This window comes from Tetrao urogallus (assembly GCF_951394365.1).
Source record: "Tetrao urogallus genome assembly, chromosome: 2".
In the NCBI taxonomy this organism is placed as follows: domain Eukaryota; kingdom Metazoa; phylum Chordata; class Aves; order Galliformes; family Phasianidae; genus Tetrao; species Tetrao urogallus.
The window spans coordinates 30,236,253-30,256,639 of NC_136814.1; the positions used below are offsets into that span (position 1 = coordinate 30,236,253).

The following is a 20,387-nucleotide window of genomic DNA, read 5'->3' on the forward strand; positions in this document are numbered from 1 at the left end:
ATAATCTGGAAAGACTGCACTAATTTTTGTGAAGCCTAACACCTGAAAAACAAAACACACTCCTGTCTTTATGATCCCTTAGAGTAAGCAACAGCTTTTTACTCTAACTCCAAGGCAAAAACTCTGCTTTCGTTTGGCATTCATGGGTGACAGCAGGCATTCATTTATGTTCCTCCAGATGAGATTTTGTTTAAAGCATCATGTCTCTGTACACAATCAGATGGCCCAGGTTTGATTTCTGACCTAAGACTTTGCCCTTGATGGAAGAAAATGTCATTTGTTGCTAGCTGAAGGATCTGTCGTGACATATTACAGGGTATTTAATCAGGAGGTGAGGATTCATGCTGTGAAGTCCTAGGAAAAAAAATCAAGGCGCAAAACAATCCAGCTCACAGTGCAGAGGTTTCCCGCGTTTATTAGAATAAGCTATAAATCTCCCAAATATAAATTCTAAATATTTTTGAGTGATCATCCCAGAGAAGTGTTTCACAGCATGAAAGGCAGATCTAAGTTCTTCTCACCAGTGCCACAGTAGATGTAGCCATATTGCTTGGTCTTTGGGACATGGTAGAATGTCAGTCCAAGCCACAGCAGACTTCTCAACACCACCACAGTGCATCCCTTCTCAAGCTGGACAGTCCAGGAGCCTGTAAGGGAGCATAGCTAACGTGTCACTGCAAATAAGAGAGACTGAATTCCTGGGGCAAGGGAGAGAAGGACTGCCCAACTATTAAACAGTACACAAGGCTGCATCAATATATTGGAGTTCCTAGCACCCAAAAAGAGGAAAATCAGACCAAAAACCTCAGTGTCCTTTCTTCTTTTGGCAGTTCTGCATTACTGGCTGCATTTATTTCCAGGTGTCTGGTTTTGCACTCGCACAATCCTACAGCCCTAACAGTAGTGTCACATGGATCACAGGAAGGATCCCCTGGAGCTCCAGATTAGTATATTTTATCTCTAGGAGAGGCTGCTGCTTGGCTACTGCTGAATGGGCAGCAGTTACTTTAGCAAGCCCTGCTACCTATTTGGTCCAGCTACTAGCTGAATGGCAATCCTGTGAATATTTGCCCAGGTATGAAATTTCTTCTCAGACTCGTAGCATTAGTAGTGGGAAGAAGGCGGCACTTCAGGGAAGACAGGAACTGATAAAGAGGAAGAAAAGAAAGCTAAAAGCAGGATGCTTCCTATCTCAGAAATTTACAGAAAACGTTAATTCTCTTCACTCTTTTTTGGTTTCATCGTTGACAAGGACGTGCGTAGTAGGGGCAAAGAAATTAGTTTTGGCAATAATTTTGCCTTGGCTTTGCAGAGGAAAGTGTGAAAATGCAATTTCTCCTGGATGCAAGGAGCTCTGAGCCACTGAATATTGTTTTGTGTTTGACACAACAGCCTAGGAACAATGCCAGAGGGAAAGGGGCTAGAGCACCAATTTGGATTCAGTGCTGGGTTAAGAAGCTTCCTGGAGAAGAAAGTAACATCTTCAGTGCCAAATGCCTAGATGCTGCAATATAGGGAAGAAGATTCCTGCTGAATCAACACTTAAAAGCAGAAGCAGCAGACCCAAATAAAAAAAAATTTAAAAAAAAAAAAGTCAGAGCTGTCTGTACACTACTGCCTAGAGTCAAGTGCTGAGACCAAATGGGGAGCTAAAAATTGCCAACTCAGGAGTAAGCAGAAAGCCCATAGTGTAGATAATTCTGGGGTCTTCAGTTTATACTATGACTCATGCTTACTCTTGTCATGGTTAGCTTGGAAAAGGATTTCTGTGATTGCTGCCAGCTGCCAATCCTCCCTCTCACAGTAACTTCCGACTCTTGGCCAATTGCATCTGATGGAGAGCTGAGGGGCTTAAACATCACAAGATCCTACAAGAGGTCTCCCTGATATATGGTCTAGGAATCCAGGGCTTGACTGCAACTCCTGAAGCTATGTATGTGGTCTGCCAGCAAATGCAGAAAGTACATGCTGTTTGTCTTGCCTGGCAGTCAAAAAGCAGCAGCTAGCTGGGCACTCAGTGTTTGCATGTCTTCAGTCTTTTGCACATTTACAGTACATGTAGTCTCTTACACAACAGTTGATTTCTTGAAGGAGGAGGAACATGACCAGGGATGTTGAAAGCAAATGTATATATGATGTCTGCAGAATGACAAAGGAATAACACAATTCAAAATCCTGTAAGACCAGGTGTCATGAGTTGTTCCAAGCACCTGATACCTGTCCTCTTCATATTTCTGTTCTTTTCAGAAGTTTCTTGGACAAGACTTTTCCCTGTCTTTCAGTAGGAAGTTCCACAGGTATGTTATATCGTAATATGCACAACATAATTCCTGTGTGATCTTTGACCTGGTATCCTTTCAAGTACCGTGTTTAGTTACGTGCAGACATGGAATCAAATGAACCACAAGTACCCCTTCACCTTCTGTGACAGCCAGTGAACTTTCTGATAAACTAACTGTGTGGAAGTACAAAGAAGATATTAACAGTCTTTAAAGACTTGGGAGATTTTTGCACTGAAGAGTTTACTTCTGACTCAGTTCCTTGTTTACGCTACAGACAAACAACTGGAATCGCCATAAAGCAAAGCACTCACTATTCAATACAGGGCAGGATCAGTACAGGTGTGTGGCATCTCTGCAAGTTACTACACTGTGGAAGAATTATTGTGCAGGTCTTACTTAAAACATGAATTAGTGTCTCTACAAACAGTTGTTTCATACAAGATAACCCCAAATCTCCCATGCAGCCTCTCCAGTGTCAGTCATAGGGAAACAAACTGGAATGGATCTTTGTCATAGCTGGAATAAATGCACACACTATGGTTCAGCCACCGAGATTACACATTATGACTGACTGAGTCTCCTACAAAATCCACAGGTACCTAAGCAACTTCACTACTTGAATGATGTGGAAGCCCAGGTGAAAAACACTTCCAGAACAAGGCAGATCATCCAGTGACTGAAGCCCATGACTGAAGTACTACAGCCATCTGCTGTCAAAGCAGAATCTTTCAAACAATTTCTTGAACTTTTCTTCTGAAGTTTTCAGCATTTGCTGTCAGCGCTAGCTAGACTACATTTGAGGGTGTTGGATAAGTGGAAAACAGATCTGAATGTAATTGTGACAAATAACTTTCAATTTCTCCATGGAACACTGAACTGACTTTCCTTTCAGTGCAGAGTTTTTGCAGATTCAGCCTGCAGAAAAGATCTGCAGCCCTCCATCTAGATACTGGTGGTTCTTGCTGCAGCTTTACGTAGAGGCTTGTAGGGAGGACTGTAAACTGTTGAAAGACTTTCTCTGGCTATGGAATGGAGAACTCCCATTGTCTTTGACTCTGAACCAATCCTCCAAGAAGCAAGTCTGGCAAGGATAGGACTGTATCTTGCCTTGCTGAATGGTGAAAGCCCTTAGGGATCATCTAGTTTGCTAATGCCTCCCAGTATAATGGAAGCATCCAGCACCTTCAGTACATGTGATAGCTTATGTATATGTGTATATGTGTTCATGTACACAGATGAATGCTTCGCCCCAAACTATTTGTAGTCAAGAACAAAAAGAAATGCCTGGAGCATGACAAGTGGGGAAGGTGAGAGGGAAGACAGGGATGCTAATGCTCTCAGTTCCTACATTTGGATTCAGGCTTTTTGTTGGACAAATTCACAGAGAAGATATAGTAAATCAAGTTCTGCTTGATTAAATCCATTTATCTGTGCTCAGGGGAAATACAGTACATGAATCCTTGATCTCCTCAGAACGTGTATCCAGTGTCACACAGGCTTATCAATCTCCCTGGAGTATTCAACAATTAACTCTGCTGATCAAAGGAACTTCCTATACACCTTCAGACCTGGCAGAAATGGATAGATGTAATGGATGACAGCTTCATACACTTTTATGCTAGATCTCTGAAGGTTGTGATGGACAACTGCTTCATTTTCCTACCATCAAGCCGCAATCTCTCAAAGGACTCAGATTTGTCATTTCATAAATACATGACCTTTAGGGAATAGTTATACTTCACAGCTTTTCTCTGATCCCTGATTCTGCATCTAGTTCTATGCAAATATGGGCAATAAAGTTTTACTGATGCTGCGCAAGTCTTCCTGAAATGAGGATCTGTGCAAAGCAAGCAGCATACTTGAGGCAATCCCAGCTAGACTACTGCAACATACTGAAAGAATGAGAAGTAAAGGCCTGAAGCTCTAATGCCATCTGCACTCAGATCCTGTTTTCAGCCACGATGATGACCAGTCATTGAGCTAATATTTATTCTACAGAGCCAAACAGTAGCAGCAATGCCACCTTCCACCTTTTACTAAGCAGATCACTGGGAGATTTCTCTATTGCAGCTGTTCAGTATATTTTTCCAGACTGGACTTCTACAGTGCACAAAACTCATTCAGAAACTGTTGCCTTCCAAGAAGACATCACAATCAAATTCTGGAACCTGCATTCTTTTTTTGGACCTTTTCTCTAAATGTTAGTTGAATTGCAGTCTGGTATCTCAGTACTGATTTTTTCCATACCACACCATGTTAGCTGCATTCAAAGAAAGAGTCTAGAAAACAAAGATATTTGAACTCAAAAGGGATGGAGTCGTTCTCCATGAAAGATCCAAGACAATTGCATTCTCTTCCATCACAGCTCCAATCTCATAATCAATCTTTGAACATGATGCTTTGTCAGGACTACTTTTCTTGTAGGAGTTCTAAATAATGATGTCATAAATCACTCTAAAACTTTTAATCAATAGCTAATGAACAGTATAAAATAATAGCTTAAAATGAATACTCCTTTTTTCTCCTTCAAGGGAAAACTTTTGAAATGCATTCAGTAGCATGGTATTAAAAAGAATCAGGGGAATTATGAAAATTATATGCTTCATTTATCTTCTTTCTTTTTTTAAGCTTCCCTGCTATAATCAGTGGTTCTTACCATTTACTGAGTAAAATCATTACATAGGTAGGTGTAGGTCTGCATTAATATAATGAAGTGGGATGCAGGGTTCAAATCCTTTCTAACACTGGCATATTATTACCCCGTTTCAGGCAAACTGTTTCCTAATGTGAGACTGGGAAGCTCAGAACATCAATCTCTATGGCATACCAAGACATCTAGATGGAAGTTGTTAGGAATTAAAAAAAAAAAATTAAATATGGAGTTTTTATTTGCATTGGAGGGAATACAACTAGAACTAATAGACTGCAAGTAAGAAGTGGCTTTCCTAGAGTTAAATACTCTAAATATAAGTTAAATACTTATATTTAGAGTTAAATACTGCCTTTAAATAGCATCTGGGTGTGAGGGTGCAGCCTGTCCCTAAACTAAGCAGCAGAGTTAACTTCACTTATGATGCAAAGCCTGATGAGGTGCAGGGAACTCCTAGAGGCCATTGCTCTCACACTAGAGATTTTTTCACAGCAGCACTGTTCTAGTAAGGTTTCTGTTCTTCAAAATATATTCTTTCAAAACAGCAAGTTAGTTCTTAAGCTGCACCCTGCAAATCTGAGACAGCCAAACACTGTTCTGAAACTATTGCCTGCTGCTGCTCCAGAAGGGAAGGGAGGGAGCTGCTGTGTGGGAGGAAAGAGCATGGGAAAAATATCTGCTGGAAGAAGATCTGGAGCTTCCTATTCCCCCTTCGGAGCAGGCTACAGCCTCCACCCCTCCAAACACAGGCAGGAATTCTGAGGAGTTCCTCACATCTTTCCCAAACAAGAAAGTGCTTTGAAGATCCTGATGCTCACCCAGTGTTAAACCACTGCCTTTTTTATGGCCCTTCAACAGCTGCCAGGACACCAGGGCTGAATTTCAAAAATCAACCTCCTTCTCAGCTTCTTCTTCCTTTGCAGTCGCCAATAGAAATCCCTGTCTCATCCCCCATGTCTGTCTCAGCTACGGGCTGAACCTTTTAATTCAGAGGCAAGAGGGTGCACGAAGCATCAGCTTTTAAATAAAAGCCTTTTAAGAGGCCTGTTTGCAGAAGAACTTTCCTGCTGTAACTGGTCCACTTTCAGTATGACCTCTCATAACTTTGCTGCTTTGGAGGTGACTCAGCAGTGCCTCATTTCAGAGTAGGCTTGAGAAGAAACAGCTCTAAAAGCTAGACAGCCTGACACGGGATTCCGTGTAGTGAAAGCTCACACTGGGTTGTAAAACTGACATTATCAATTCTTCAAAGAAGAAAAGGTCTCAAGGGAAAAGCAGCTACACCGTGGCCACACTTCCCACTATACACTGCTGCGAGAGCAGGTTATAATGTATCTTGCCACAGTCAATCTTGAGAGAGGGTGAAGTACTGAGTACTGGGTTACTGGACAAATAATAACACTTAGAGAAGGGGAACGTAACAATTTCCCTTGGCAAAAGCAGCTGCAGGTTGGCTGTGTGACCCTAGGCACTTAACTCTCACAAAGTTATGCTACAACTACAGGATTTAGCTTCTATTTCCCTCCAACTGAAAATCCTACGCTGGGAAGAGCTTCCTACCTCTAATTTGCTGTCTGTAGGGAACAAAGTTTCATTGCAAAGCGGAGCAGCTGTAAGGAAAGGTCACTGTCCTCTGGCTCTCAACAAGTTTCCCCACACAGACGTTTCACGCACAGCCTAACAGCATAAAGACACATACAAGCACTATGTGGGGCACAAACTCCATGCCACTTACTGGCTGCAAACTAAATCTTTCATTTGCTTGACACACCACCTGCACCCCATATGTTAACACTGCTGTCAATATTTCCAGTTCCCCATGTAACTATTTAATAATAATTAAATAGAAACACAGACTGGTTGCACATTCACAACTATTTTAAAAAGCTACCAGAGCCAGAAAAGCGGAGCTTAGAAACAGTCAAACACTGCCAGGAGGCTGCTGCATCATCCTAATGGCTGCCACATCTTTGACACACAAATACAACCATTCCCAAACCTCAAAGGAAAATGATCTTACTCCGTAGACTTTTTCTCTTCATTACCCTTCCCCACTTGGAACACCAATGCAGCACAAATGATTAAGATAGACCTAAGCCTTTTGGTTACACACGAAGTACCTCTTCCTGCTGACAAGGGGGATTCAGAGGTTGCAGCTTTGTCCCAGGCTCCCAGTATTCAGGTGCCTTATATAGGGTGAAATTTGGCCATACCTAGACATCTGACAGCAGTGCTGCTTAATTCAGCTGAAGCTACCTCTGCCCTCAAACCTTTATTCCCACCTTCATAACCCCTTCCATCATAAAGACTGCAAAAGCATTTTATTTACTGCTCAGTGAAGCAGGTCAGGGAAACAATCTGGCTGCAAAATAGTGTAGTAAAAAAAAGTTTTTTTTCCAGGTGGAACCTGGCTTCTCAGCCAGCAACACTGACAGAAAAGAAGGGACAGTACACACATAAATGAGAAGCAAAGGATGGTAAGCACTGAAAAAGCTAACACAGAAGCACTGCACACCTAATTACAGCCTCCTTTTTAGTGCCCTTATTTTGCCCATTAGTTCTAAATCCATTTGATAATTAGAACAGAACTAGAATCCTTTTCTGCTACCAGTTTTGGTTTTTTTTTTCTTACAATTTTGATGTTTAGAAAAAGATGTAGATTTAAAAGCATCCAGAATAGATTTGGAACGAACCGTACACTAGAGGAAACAGGAAGACAATATACAATCAAAACTTCTAAGGAGCAGGAAAAACTAATTCAAATCCCTTCTGTTAGGATTCTGACAACTGAAATACAGATCACTGTATCTCAAGTCTTTGGCAGTAAATTTAGAAATATCTCAGAGCAGCAAAGCACTCTCCTTCCACAGCACAGGTTTACGCTGGATCCCGTCACACACCATATATCTTGTTCAGCTGGTCGCTGTGGAAACGTTTTTGGAGCGTGCCAGGAGTCACGTAGCATCTACCTGGGGAGCCCCTGCATTAATCCGTCACCTTCGTGGACTTCTGTGAGCCCATTGGTTAGGAGGAAGAAAAAGAAGGAGTCTTTTGCTCCTCCCCTCTCTGAATGAAAGACGCTTCCTCTAAATCTTGCTACAGGATTTCAGGCTCAATACAGCTTCTTTGGGGCTTTTGTCACCAAACAAATGTGATGTCTTTGAAAGAAAGATTAACAGTTTGATGAAAGGATGCAATGGACAGCTTTGTTCTAGCCATCTTCCCCTAGAGCCTTCGGTCACTGTCACTTTCTTACCCAAAGGAGAATATCTGTCTGACTCTCAGAGGAGATTATGACCACCTTGTAAGATCTTGCCTCTCCTGATAACAAAGCACTGGCCACTTTGAGAAGGTGATAATGATGAACAGGGGCTGGATTAGGGGCAAAGAACCTCACATTGATCTCTGAATTCTGAGAGAACACAAAGCACTAAATGCTGGGATTCAGAATCCACTGAATGCTTAGAGCACATCCAATTCACTGTCCTGAAGGAGAGGCAAAACTACAAATCCTGTCAGTCCCCAAGCTGTACTTCTTACCTCATCATCAAGTTAGCATGTCTAGTTAAAACGATTCCGGATGAAGAACAGATGGCACAGGTAATGGACAGTGGATGTTTTCACACTAGGCTAGATATGAATTCTGGCCCAAATTACCTGAAGAATTTCTGAGAAGACTGTCCACAGCACAGGATATTTGTGTTAATATTAGAGCTAATTCTGAACACTAAAGATGGCCGAGCATCTTTTAGTACCTATAGTAGCTTAGAAACACATGCACGCTACCACTGTTGTACATATACCTAAAGATCAACTGTCCCTCATCCTTTTCCATCAACACACAGCTACACACCTCTTCAGCATGCAGAATTCTAATCCATGTGATATTTGTTTATAGCAAAGCCAGACAATGTCTATTGACTCTCTTCCTGCAGAAGTTCTTGCAGCCAAAGGAGCAGCAAACAGCAGAGGAAAGCCATATGCAATGCTGGCACCAGTGTCAGCCAGTGCAGAGGTAGGAACTGCCATTCCTTATGTGGAGCCCCTTCAGAAATAGATCGCTCCGAGCAAAAGCTGACCTGCTTAGGGCTCATTCTGACATCCAGTGACAAATGGACCATCCTAGGATTCCCCCTTCGTGTAATTTTTCATCATTATCTAGAAAAAAAATGGTTTAGTTCAAGGCTGACTGGTGCAGTGCTCAAAATACAGCTACTGGTTCAGAGGCTTTAGCAGCCTTTTCCTCCTTCAGTTCAGTAAGAAGTTCATCTCCTTTTCACATCCAGCGAACCAAGAACTGAAATAGAAACAGGGTGGGCAATGTTTTCTTTTACTGAGGAGGAACAGACTTAAAATACAATCCCTGGAAAGTTGCTATAAAGACCGTGCTTCTGTCCTCATTATTTCACCGCAGCACAGGAGAGTGAAAGACTTCACCACAGCACAGTTGATGGTCAGCCCTGATCCAGTATAAACTCACTCAAGGCCTCTGACTAAACAAGACCCCTGAAGTGATACAGACCTAGGACCCAAAAGTAGTGAATGCACTGCTTTATTACCAGTAGACATAAACCCAAAAGAAAACAGACTGCTTTCCAGAAATCAAGGCAGATCATTGACAGACAACCTAAAGATATAATAGTAGCTGGCTCTGGAATCCTGCTGTGCTGCCACATGAGAGGTTTCAGACTGATACTGAACTCCTGAGCTGGCAGCACCCCACCTTTAGGGAAGGACAGTGTCTTGCTTTGCTCCCAGGTAACTTTCCTGGGTCACTGTGGGAGTGGTTTTAGTAATCACTGAAGGCTTCCCAGACCATACATTACTAGCAAAAATGATCAATGTCTCTACTTTTGGATGAGGCAAGAAACATGCTTATGTATTTATGCATGTCCACTGCACACCTCTGGTTGTTGACGATACTCAGAATGCTTTTTTTTTGGATGAGACAGGGTCTCTTCTTCATATACAGTTCGGTATGTTTTTAGGCTTTACCCTCTCCCCATTCTGATCCTCTTCTTGGTGCTTTTCTTTCTCATTTTACTTTCCCATGGTTTTCTTTCCGGCTCAACACTGACAATGCCGGCACCATAGTGCACCCTGCTGGAGCATAACGTCTACAGCTACCCTAGAATTATTTCTAGGGATGGCTGACTTCAGCTTTAACAGAGAAATCCAGGTACTAGCAAAAATAAAAACCATGATTTAATTAATAACTCAGTAAACCAGCTATTCAGTTCTGCTCCTACATCTGAAAATCACCAGCAGTTCTAATCCACACTCATCTATTATACTCCATCTGTACCAGTGTGTTATAAAGCTTGTTCGTCAACACCATTTGTATATATATCAGGTAACTCCAAACAACACCACTGCCCAGTTTCACAGATTCACCGAGCCTAAGGATCACATCTCCTAAACAGGAACAAGGATAGCTGGGAGCCACACTTAGTATTTCGGTTTACATTTTGGCTACCTCTTTTTTTGCCTTGCTAACGTGCAGCATAGTGCTTCTCATTCACTATGGGTCTTTTCGTTTGGATTTCAGTGAGACAGTTTGAAAAGCCTTGTCCCCGTGTGGCTCTTGGCAAGCTAAGAAGTAAAGTGCTCTTGCTCTCAGCTTTCACAGAGCTGGGGAGGTGCTGCTTATTGTTAAGCAATGAAAGGGGAGGGCTCAGGTCACATCTGTGAAATGTTAGCGGAGAAGGGAGGCTGGGTGAAAGTAGGTGGCCAGCACAGCGCAGCACTTTGCTGGATTTTGCAAGGCCACTGGGGAGATAGGCAGCCATTTGTCTTAGAGCCCTGATAACAGGCCGACTTGCTCTCTGCTGGCTAGCTGGGGTTGTAAATACCTCTGCAGACACAGACTCTTCGAATGGCTGGAGACAGAGGCTGATAGGGGATTAATCGCCTGAGGGGGATGGTCCAAAAGGGAGTTAATTAGCTCTGTTAATGCATGGAGATAAAGCAGGTTCATGTCTCCTGGACCTCTTTTGCCCAGCATCTGGGCTTTTTGGGACAGCCAAAATGAAGCTACCAAAATGGCCCTTAAGAGTGGTCAAAAGAAATTCTCCCTCACTTAAAAACACAACCTCTCCATCTTCAAGGGCCCATTATGCCCTATCAGTTTTGCTAAACCGATAAAGAGCGTGCTAATGAAGCTCAGAGGACAGAAGGTTAGTGTTCTAACCCAGGCTACTGTTAAGGAAGTTTACAGAAAGGCTAGTGCCCGAAGTATTCAGTCAAGGAAATAGTCACAAATCACTTTGTCTGTAATGGTCTACGAGGAACACTCCAAAAACAGCACACTGTTGGGTGAAGAAATTAAATATGTTTTCCAGGCAATTCTCCCCCTCCTCTAGCTTGAAGCACGGAGCAGATATGGCTCGCTATGATCCATTCTGCCATTATTTACCTTTTTAGAACAATGCTATAAAACCTCTTCCTGCATTGGAGTCAGCAACTACATCTGAGGAAGTCTCAGCTCCTCGGTTCACCTTCCATGATGGACAGTGATAAATGGGGAATCACCTCAATATTCTTTTAAGTGCACATAGTTCAGGAAGCAAAGCCAGATGTATTCAGAGTCCTGTGCTTAGGGTCACCGTCTCAAGAACCTACTGTCACCCATGTGTCCCTGACACTGGCATTGAAAAAGCCAAACACAGTTCTCCATAGCTGTCATCACATTTACAGCCAGGCATGCCAGGAAATCATCTGTTTTGGACACTTACATACCACTGGCCATCAAATTGAACTCAGTTATCACATCTGGGACTAGTAACTTACATTTTCATTTAGCTAGGACACATCTTGCTAGCAGGTAACCATCTCACTGGTTAGATTTTTACCAAATTTTTCCTTTCAATTTTTTTTTTCTTGGCTATAATTCCCAGCTGCTGGTTCCTGTTATGGTTTTCTCTGCTGTACTAAATAGAATTCAGTACCAATACTTAAAATCCATTGAATATTTATGCAGTGTAACACAGTCATTCTCATGTTCTTTTCTGTGAGATAAACAGACTGAATTGTTTATGTCTCTCACCAGCCCCTGAATCATTCTGTGGCTCTTTTCTGCAGCCTCTCCAGTTTTGCAATGTGCAATAATACAGTCCTGATCCCACCAGTAATCTAGCAAAAGTAAAGTCACCTCCCAGTTCCTATTTGCTACACCCTTGTTTATACATCTGCAGATCATATTAGCCTTTCAGGTCTCAACATCAGACTGGGAGCTCACGTTTAGCAGGTTGTGCTTGGATTTCTCCTCAGAGCTACAGCTTCTCAAATACAATTCTCAAAGTCTGACTTGTGCTTCCTGCTCCTGGATATATGATTTTGTAGTTAGCTACATCAACATATACTTCATTGTAGTAAGCCGGTTTTGCCAGGTCACTGTAACTGTCCCACCTTTGTCATTACTCATCTCTCCAGCAGTCCCACATTTCCAGCCCATACGCTGAAGAATATCAGCACTGACACTGGTCCCAGCTGAAGCCCCTTCTGTTCTCTGCCAGGAACACACCCATTCAGTGATTTCTGAATCACAACCAAATCAAAAGCAGTTTAGGGAGTATGTATGCAGTGCTGGAATTAATTAAAGGTTAGCATCAGAATTATGCCAGAAGCCTGCTGAGATAATACGTTCAGGAGTAACTCACTTGGCTCTGCCATTTTCCTGTTTTTTGGCCCACAGTAAAGGTTACCTAATTATCTTCTCCCTTAGTCAGAAAACTGTCTGAAATGGTATTTGATTGTCTTCATTTGATACAAGTCCATATTTTTTGTTTCAATCTAAATACAAACACACACACACAAAAAAAAACTGTTGAGCATTTCTGTTCTTCCACATTCTTATCAGCCATTTTACCATCACCATGTAATGAAAGATACCACTACTGTTATTCTGTTTTCTTTCCTCTCAATATACTCGAAAAATTCCTTCCTACAGTTTTCAAACTAGACAGCTATGGATTACTCCAGGTTATTCTTCTGGTTTCTTCTGTCATTTTCTACTCGTCATAAATTCCACTTATATAAATCATTAATTGTTCCCACCTTTCTGCATTTCCTTTTATACTGTTTTTCAATTCTAATTCTTCTTTTTACATCACCAATTACCAGTGAATTGGGTAGGCCTACTGCCAAAAGTTGCTATTTCTTGACTGGAAGTCACAACTTTCTAATAAACTCTTCTCGAAGAAACTCTATTTCAACTTATTTTTTGTATCTACTTTTTTTTCTCCCCTTTTTCTCTCCTCTGACATAGTTCCCTTCTGCATCAGTGTTTAACAGTGCCCTGTTGGTCTTCCTTATTTCCATTTCAAAGTGTTCTGAGTTGGTAATCTGTCACAAACCTTCAAAGTCAACTTATTTTTTTTTCCTGAAGAGCAGTTCAAAAGTGTCTAAGAACTCAATTCTCTGTCCCCTATTTTACTTCCTCCCCAGCTTTCCATTCAATGCTAGTACCTTGGGCTTTATCCCATCCTTTTCCTACCTCCATACAGAATGTAGCACCGCCTGAGCAAGTAGCATGATCACAGTAAATCATCCTTCCTCTTTCACTTTCCCCACCACGCCAGCGCGTGACAATTGACTACTGTTTCATTGCTACACAACATTAGGTCAAGTGAAAATGCTGTAGGCATGCTAGAAATTACTGCTGTTTGCTTTGCTATTATATTACTTACAAGCATATGTAAAACTGCCATAACTCTAGTTCCTGAAATGCTATTGCCCAGGCTGCTGAACTCCCTGCAATAGAAAAGACCATGCTGGCAGTGTGCCAGCAGCTCAAAGGCTACATCTAATTGTGCATAAATTTAAGCAGATTCTCTGCTTAGACTAGAGCAAACAAGCTTATCTTTAATGCAGACATATGGCCAGCAAAACCTACAGATCCCAGCATGCAACATTTTGGCCAGCTGGCCATTTGGATCAAAATGAAGCATTGCATGATCTGATACTGTGGTGACAGAAGATCAGTATCACAGTCCCTCCATGTTCAAAAATCCTGAGTCAGGCCACTCAAATTCACGATTTTTGCTTAAAGAACAGGAAATCTTAAAGGGGGGAAGCAGACTGAATTTGCTTTTAGGATGGTAGTGTTCACATTCTCCCACTTTTCTCTCCATTTATATATATATATGTATATATAAATTATTATATATTTTTTAATTTTTTTAAATAAAAACTAAGTCACACAGTCACTTGCCTCAGGGAGCTGAGATACCAGAAAACCAGACAGACAGACTCACAATATGATCAGGAGAGGACCAGCAACATATTCTGAACTCTTTAAGTACACTGATAACCACATAGATACACAGACAGAATCTGGAACCTGCAATCACCAGAGATATTACTAATAAAGATAAGGGTGGCGGACAGTTTTGTTATAAAACTCCAGTTGTTGCAGTCTTGCACTAAACTCTTTGCTTTTATCATTGCATCCTTTATTCAATCTGGATTTAACTTCCTTTCTTCCCACCTCTCAGCTGTCATATAAAATCTTCTCTCTGCCTCCAACCTTCCATTCTGTAAGACACCTCTGCTCTCCAAAATGACACGCCATACATTTTATGACAGTTACCTCCTTGACATCTGTCACAGATGCTCAGTCTCCAATTAATAAAGAAAACTGTTCCAACAGAGTTGTTACTTTTAGACAGGGAAAAATCAGCCTTTCATCCCTCAGTCCTGTTCTTTTGGTGTTTTAAGAGACTACTGGAATTCTAGCCAATAAAGGTTGGGAACACCACCAAGATGTCACTCACCAACTAGTCTACTTTTTAGATATATACACTGAGGGCAAAAACATTTCTGGTTTCAGGTCACAGTCTATTCTGGAATATTTGGGAACTCCTGCTTTGATTCTGATAACAACTTTTCAAGAAACGGATCCCACCAGAAAAGGCAGGAAAAACCTTCAGATCAAAATGTGGGGATTTGCCAGAGCTGCAAACAACATGTCAAGAAATAGAAAAAGCATTGTCTGCTCTAGGTCAGGACTAACATGCACTGGCAGAGTTGGAAGAAAGTGATCCAAGAACCAGAGTTCAAAAGGCTTGCATTGCGACCAAGAATGAGAGACCTTGGCAGAGCTGTGCTGATAAAAATCAGTGCAAACCCTGTGTCTGTCCCATGTTCTTTTTCTTTTCCATTACATTTTTGCAAGCAACCAATACTTCAGGCAACCTGAATGCTTGTTAAAGAGGTGGCTTAATCTTTTATTAACGTCAGAGCTCCTATCTGCATATGACAGAGTGCAATTAGAGAAGCTATATGCTTTGCTGATCCTGTAATCAGTTCTTGTCTTATTTCCTTAGTCTGACAAGCTCGTCCCATCAATCCCCAGGTTCAATCTAAAAAGAGCAGGACAATACAGCCAGAGCTGCAGAGGCACTATGATGAATCTTCTACTCTTCCATTAAGAAGCACTCAGCTACATTTGAGCTCAGGTAGTCTTTCACAGGTAACCTTTTTTGAGGAGACTGAGAACCACATTAACAGTGACAGGCTCCCAGGAAGAGGGCAAAGGTTCATGCTTATACAAACCTCAGGTTGCCACAAGAAGACAAACATGACAATGACGTGGCTGAGCCTTACTTTCCATCTGCCACTGGGTAAATAAAGCTACAAGTCAAATTTGATTTAAAGACTTCCACGAAACCACCATTTCCATGTCTTCATGACTTGCCAGTTGCCTTGTCCTTTTAACTAGATGGGAAACTGCACTGTGAGATCTCTGATCTTTAGAAGCTGCCATTCTTCATCACAGCTGAAGTTAAACCCAGCTCTCTGATGCAAATTAGCCTTCAGGATCTTAACCCTCAATGCCCATTTTCCAGTGGAAACAGAAAGCACTACAGATTCATCTACTGCTGCAGTGGCCTTGTGCCTGCAAATCTCACAAAAGTAAGGAGCACCCCTATCACAAATCCTAGGAAAAGAAAGAGGGGAAAATGTAAATAGTAACAGCACCTGCACTACCATATGAAACTGCAGCTAAGATTTTCTTAGTAAGTATCTAATAGCTAACTCCACTTGCAGTATTCTTTTTGGAGTCTAAAAGGGGCAACTCAGTGAGCCAGTATGTGTAAAACATACAGTATCTCAGGACTATACCTCTAAAAAATGACACTACAGCAAGGACACTACCAGTAAGTTGGACAGTTCTCCTTTCAACACTGTTTATGGTCTGAACAGTCAAAGAATGTTCAGAATTCGGGCTGGAACTCACTACTTTCATTCTCCATTCTTTTTTTTTTTTTTTTTTTTTTTTGAGAAGGAAAGATTGGACTAATATATGTATATATTATGTATATATTGCCAGTCCTTACAGCCAATTCAGTCTAGCACAGGACAGTTACTATCCTACCCTGCTGCTCCGGGATAGAAATAAAATAGCAAACAATGTCTGATTGTGACTCAATCTAGAGTCTTTTCTAGACAGAGGATGTAGAAGTACTTGTCCCAGCCCAAAAAGGCATCAAATCAGCAAAAAGCAGTTAGAAACAAATAACAAGTCACTCCCAGTTTACAGACATTCAGCAGTTCTGTACTTAAAAATGTACTACAGTAACAAGGAATGTAACTGCAGACCACATGGGATATATGAAGACTTACTCTTACTCTGAATGAGAAACTAGGTCCTATTTATTGCTCCAGAAGCAAAACAGTAACAGAAATCCAAACTGGTAACACTTCTTCAGAGAAAGATCCCACCAGAGGAATGTCTGAATGAGGTTTTCAGCACATGTATATTTAACAGCTGTCCAGAAGAGTAGAGATGTGATGTGACTATGTTTTTCTTTCTAAACTCTGTAATCCTGCTGGAGGACAGATTATACCCTAGTACAGCATTTCTAACAGTTTATCAAAATAAACTTTCGATCCAGTCTCTCAAGGATATAAACTTAGTGTTAATGAAAGCCCACTAAAGAAAAGAAGAGCAATATTGGGTGGGACAGGAGGTGTGAAATACTTCCTACCATGTGAATTCCCTGTCAGAGGTGGAGTTATCTCCGCACATAGGAACATCTCTGTCACAGGCTTTACTGAGGTCAGGAGGTGACATAGCACTAAGCCAAGAGCAGGGGAGTGCTGGTCATTCGACCGGTAGTTAGGATGTGACAGCCCTGGTACTCTTACTATTTCAAGTGTTTATAATTGCCTGAAGAAGGAACTAAGTGCAATATTTAGGAAAGATAATGTTCCTTTACAGATTACAGGAGCTTCCTCTAAGCATACCAACTGTACTGTAACTCACACTTCATCTACACAGTATTTCTCAGACTATGCAGACCACCTTCCCCTTTCATTGTATCTCCTGATTTTACTGTCTTTACCTTGTGGGACATCATATTCCAGAGAGTCCAGAAAGTCAGTGGATGGGTCCAAGTCAGCCTTTTCCAGCAGAGTTTTATTCTTCAAGTGAACAGGCTCAGTAAAATGGAAATAGGAACTTAATTTTTTTGCCTCCGTCAAGGAAAGACCTGCAAACAGCCATTCCTCACCATTAATACAGCGTGCAGGGCTGCAGAACATTGCATCACAGACTGTCACATTGTTTCTCTAATGCCTGCAGCATTCTGCAGCAACCTATGACAGGACAGTCATAGGCTTTCTCCAGTTGACTCCCTAGTGCATTGCAAACCATGTTAATTGTGGTCTCAGATAAGTAATGGGCTCTGAGTCACGATCAACTCTGTGCCCATTTGTTACATCCCATTGTGCAGATGGAGAATTCAGTGCAGGTGCAATTGCTAAGCACCCACATAAACTATACATGGACAAATGAAAGTACAGGTTTATTGACTCAGATTCTACTCCCACCTTCCAGTTGAATTGCACACCTGAACATTAATGATTTTATTCACTGCTCTATGAGGTGAATCACAATTGCAGGGGTGGCACTGGTCTGTCTCTTCCCTATTCATCTTACCCAGGGAAAAAAATAAAGCTGAAATCAAAATATCAGCTAGACACAGAGAAAAACTGATCTTCTTCTACAGCCTTTATGATCAAAGTACAGCTGATCCTGATACAGACAATGAAAATTTACCTTCAAAGCTTCTGTTTTCATGCACAGACCCAAGAGGAGTCTTCGTAAGTGCACGTCGGGGGATGATACCAACTGCTCTGTCTATCTGTTCTATCGTAGCTACAAGGCGATTCTCCTCCTTGATTGTGAGCTTTAAACAAAAAAAAAAGAAGGCAAATTTTAAAGGCAGGGCTTTCCTTGATGATGTTTCTGAAAATAAAGTTGATGTGACAACAGAAACCAAAACAGATTCAGCTTGGAGCCCAACGGCACCACGAGGATCATCACAAATCAGACATTATTTTCATAAGATATGACAAGATATCTTGCTAGCTAAGAACAGTCTAGACTCACCAGAAAATTAACTGTCCCTCCTTTCATTCATCCATTCCTCCCTCTCAGATAAATTACTTGAATAGCTTATTTATCATACTTAGTATGAATGGGTACCTGCAGTTCCTGCATAATGCTTCAGGATCTGTACCAATTGCACATAATAAAGCATAAAGGAGAAATAGTATTTCTCAGACAACAGGAAACTGTATGTTCCACCTGATGTGAATAGGGAGATTGCTGAGGGCACACATCTTGGAAGGAGCATTCTGAGAACTAAGAAGAAGCCTCACAGAATCACAGAATGGCCAGGGTTGGAAGGGATCTCAAGGATCATGAATCTCCAACCCCCATGCCACATGCAGGGCCACCAATCTCCATGTTTAATGCTAAACCAGCCTCAGAAACAGCCTCTCTAAATAGGAGCTACAGACTCCCACAGATCCTCATTTTCCTAACTTTTAGGGTAGCAGTCTGTGGTGTCCAGCCAAAAGCACACAGGATCTGAGGAAAGAGCTGCCCCTCAGTGGGAGATTTTGTCAGCTGGGACACAAATGCCAATTACACACGAGTGGAATCAGGCCATTTCTGTCACCCACCAGCTGTTCATGACAAATGAGGAGCAGTCTGTTTGGTGCGAGGGATACAACTGCAGCAAAGAGAGCTGGGAAGCGTTTTGCTGTATTTACCTCCTTACCCTCATCCAGGAAATTTTCGTCATCTTCTGCATTTACCTCGGCGTACTCGTACTCAAAAGACGGATCCCCCTGGAAGCGGCCCTTCAGCAGCTCGGCCTGTTCCACCATCTCCTCGGTCGCCGGCGGCAGGAGGCTCCACTCCGCGCAGTTCAAGCTGTCAGCCACGGACCCGTGAGACACGGAGCGCAGCCCTCGGGGCACGGCCAGGCTCCCCAACCCCAGCCCCCTTATTCCGAGCCTCCTCGTCCCCCACGCCGCCATCCCGCCTCCCGGGGCCTCGCAGACCTCCCCGTTCCCCGCGCTCCCCTCCGAGCACCTGCGGAGCACCTGTAGAGGCGGCTGCGAGGCGCAGCGAGGTCGGGGCCCAGCCCCTGCGCGATGTAGTAGGTGCCGCGCACGCCCTGGATGCAGCCCCAGAACCAGACCCTCTCGAAGCGGTAGTCGCGCTGCAGGAGCAGCAGCGAGGCCTGCAGCGCCGCCCGATTCTCCAGGCTCAGCCCCGTGTCCCCGCTGGCCGCCAGCTGCAGCGCGGCGGGCAGCGCGGCCGCCTCCATTGCCAACGCGTCGCCGTTGCCGGGCGACCGTCGTTCGGGCGGGACTTCCGCTGGCGGTGAACGTCAATCAAAGACGGAGCCTGAGCGACTCCTCCCCGCTGCCATGGAAACGGCGTGGCCGACGCTGGTGGAAAATGGCGGCGGGCACTGGGGAGCCTTAGTGAGCAGGCCGCGACCGGAGAGAAAGTGGGGTCTAGGAGCCTGCGCTGGTCTCGGCAAGCAGGCAGGCGTGGCTGCGGTGCCACTCCCGGCTGTATGGTCCCGTGTAACCATAACCCTGTTCACAACCCGGGGATCCTGACAAGCAGCGCATTAGGAATGATGGCAGGGGTGGTCAGGATTGCTTTGGTGGTGTGCCGTTCCTCCATTTCGAGAGGCCAGAACACAAAGGTACATCAGAAAACTGGAGGACGTTTCAGTTGCATTGCACCTTAGCTGGGATACCACCATACCCTCATTTCTGTTGGGAACATTAGCAGAAAATACATCTGCATCTCACTACATAGCATCATTTTTACTGACCTCCTTACTCAGCTCATGTACGTCTGTAAGTCAGTGGCTTATGCTCTCATTTCTAGATGACAGTGCTCGTATCGCTGTGTGGGGGCCTATTTTGCTGAATCACACCCAGACAGACATTCAAGAAATAGCTCCCGCCATGCAAATCGTGCAGGCCAGCTTAATACAAACTGCAGTAAATAAATAATGAGGTCATGCAGCAGCTTAGACAAATAAAACTTGTTTGATGTCTTAAGAAAGTTTAAAATTTTATATGCATGTTATATAAATATATGTATACACACAAATATCTAAATCCATTGTCACATC

General features: G+C 42.8%; 1 protein-coding gene across 1 annotated transcript; it reads right to left on the reverse strand.

Moving 5' to 3' along the window:
* Positions 1 to 486: 486 nt before the first annotated feature.
* On the reverse strand, positions 487 to 19,559 carry RSPH9 (radial spoke head component 9; the record flags this gene model as incomplete). Its single annotated transcript, XM_079532999.1, has 5 exons — positions 487 to 647; positions 17,280 to 17,426; positions 17,996 to 18,125; positions 18,997 to 19,159; positions 19,333 to 19,559. 5 exons carry the CDS (start codon positions 19,557 to 19,559, stop codon positions 487 to 489), a joined length of 828 nt encoding a protein of 275 aa, XP_079389125.1.
* Between the last annotated feature and the right edge of the window lie 828 nt (positions 19,560 to 20,387).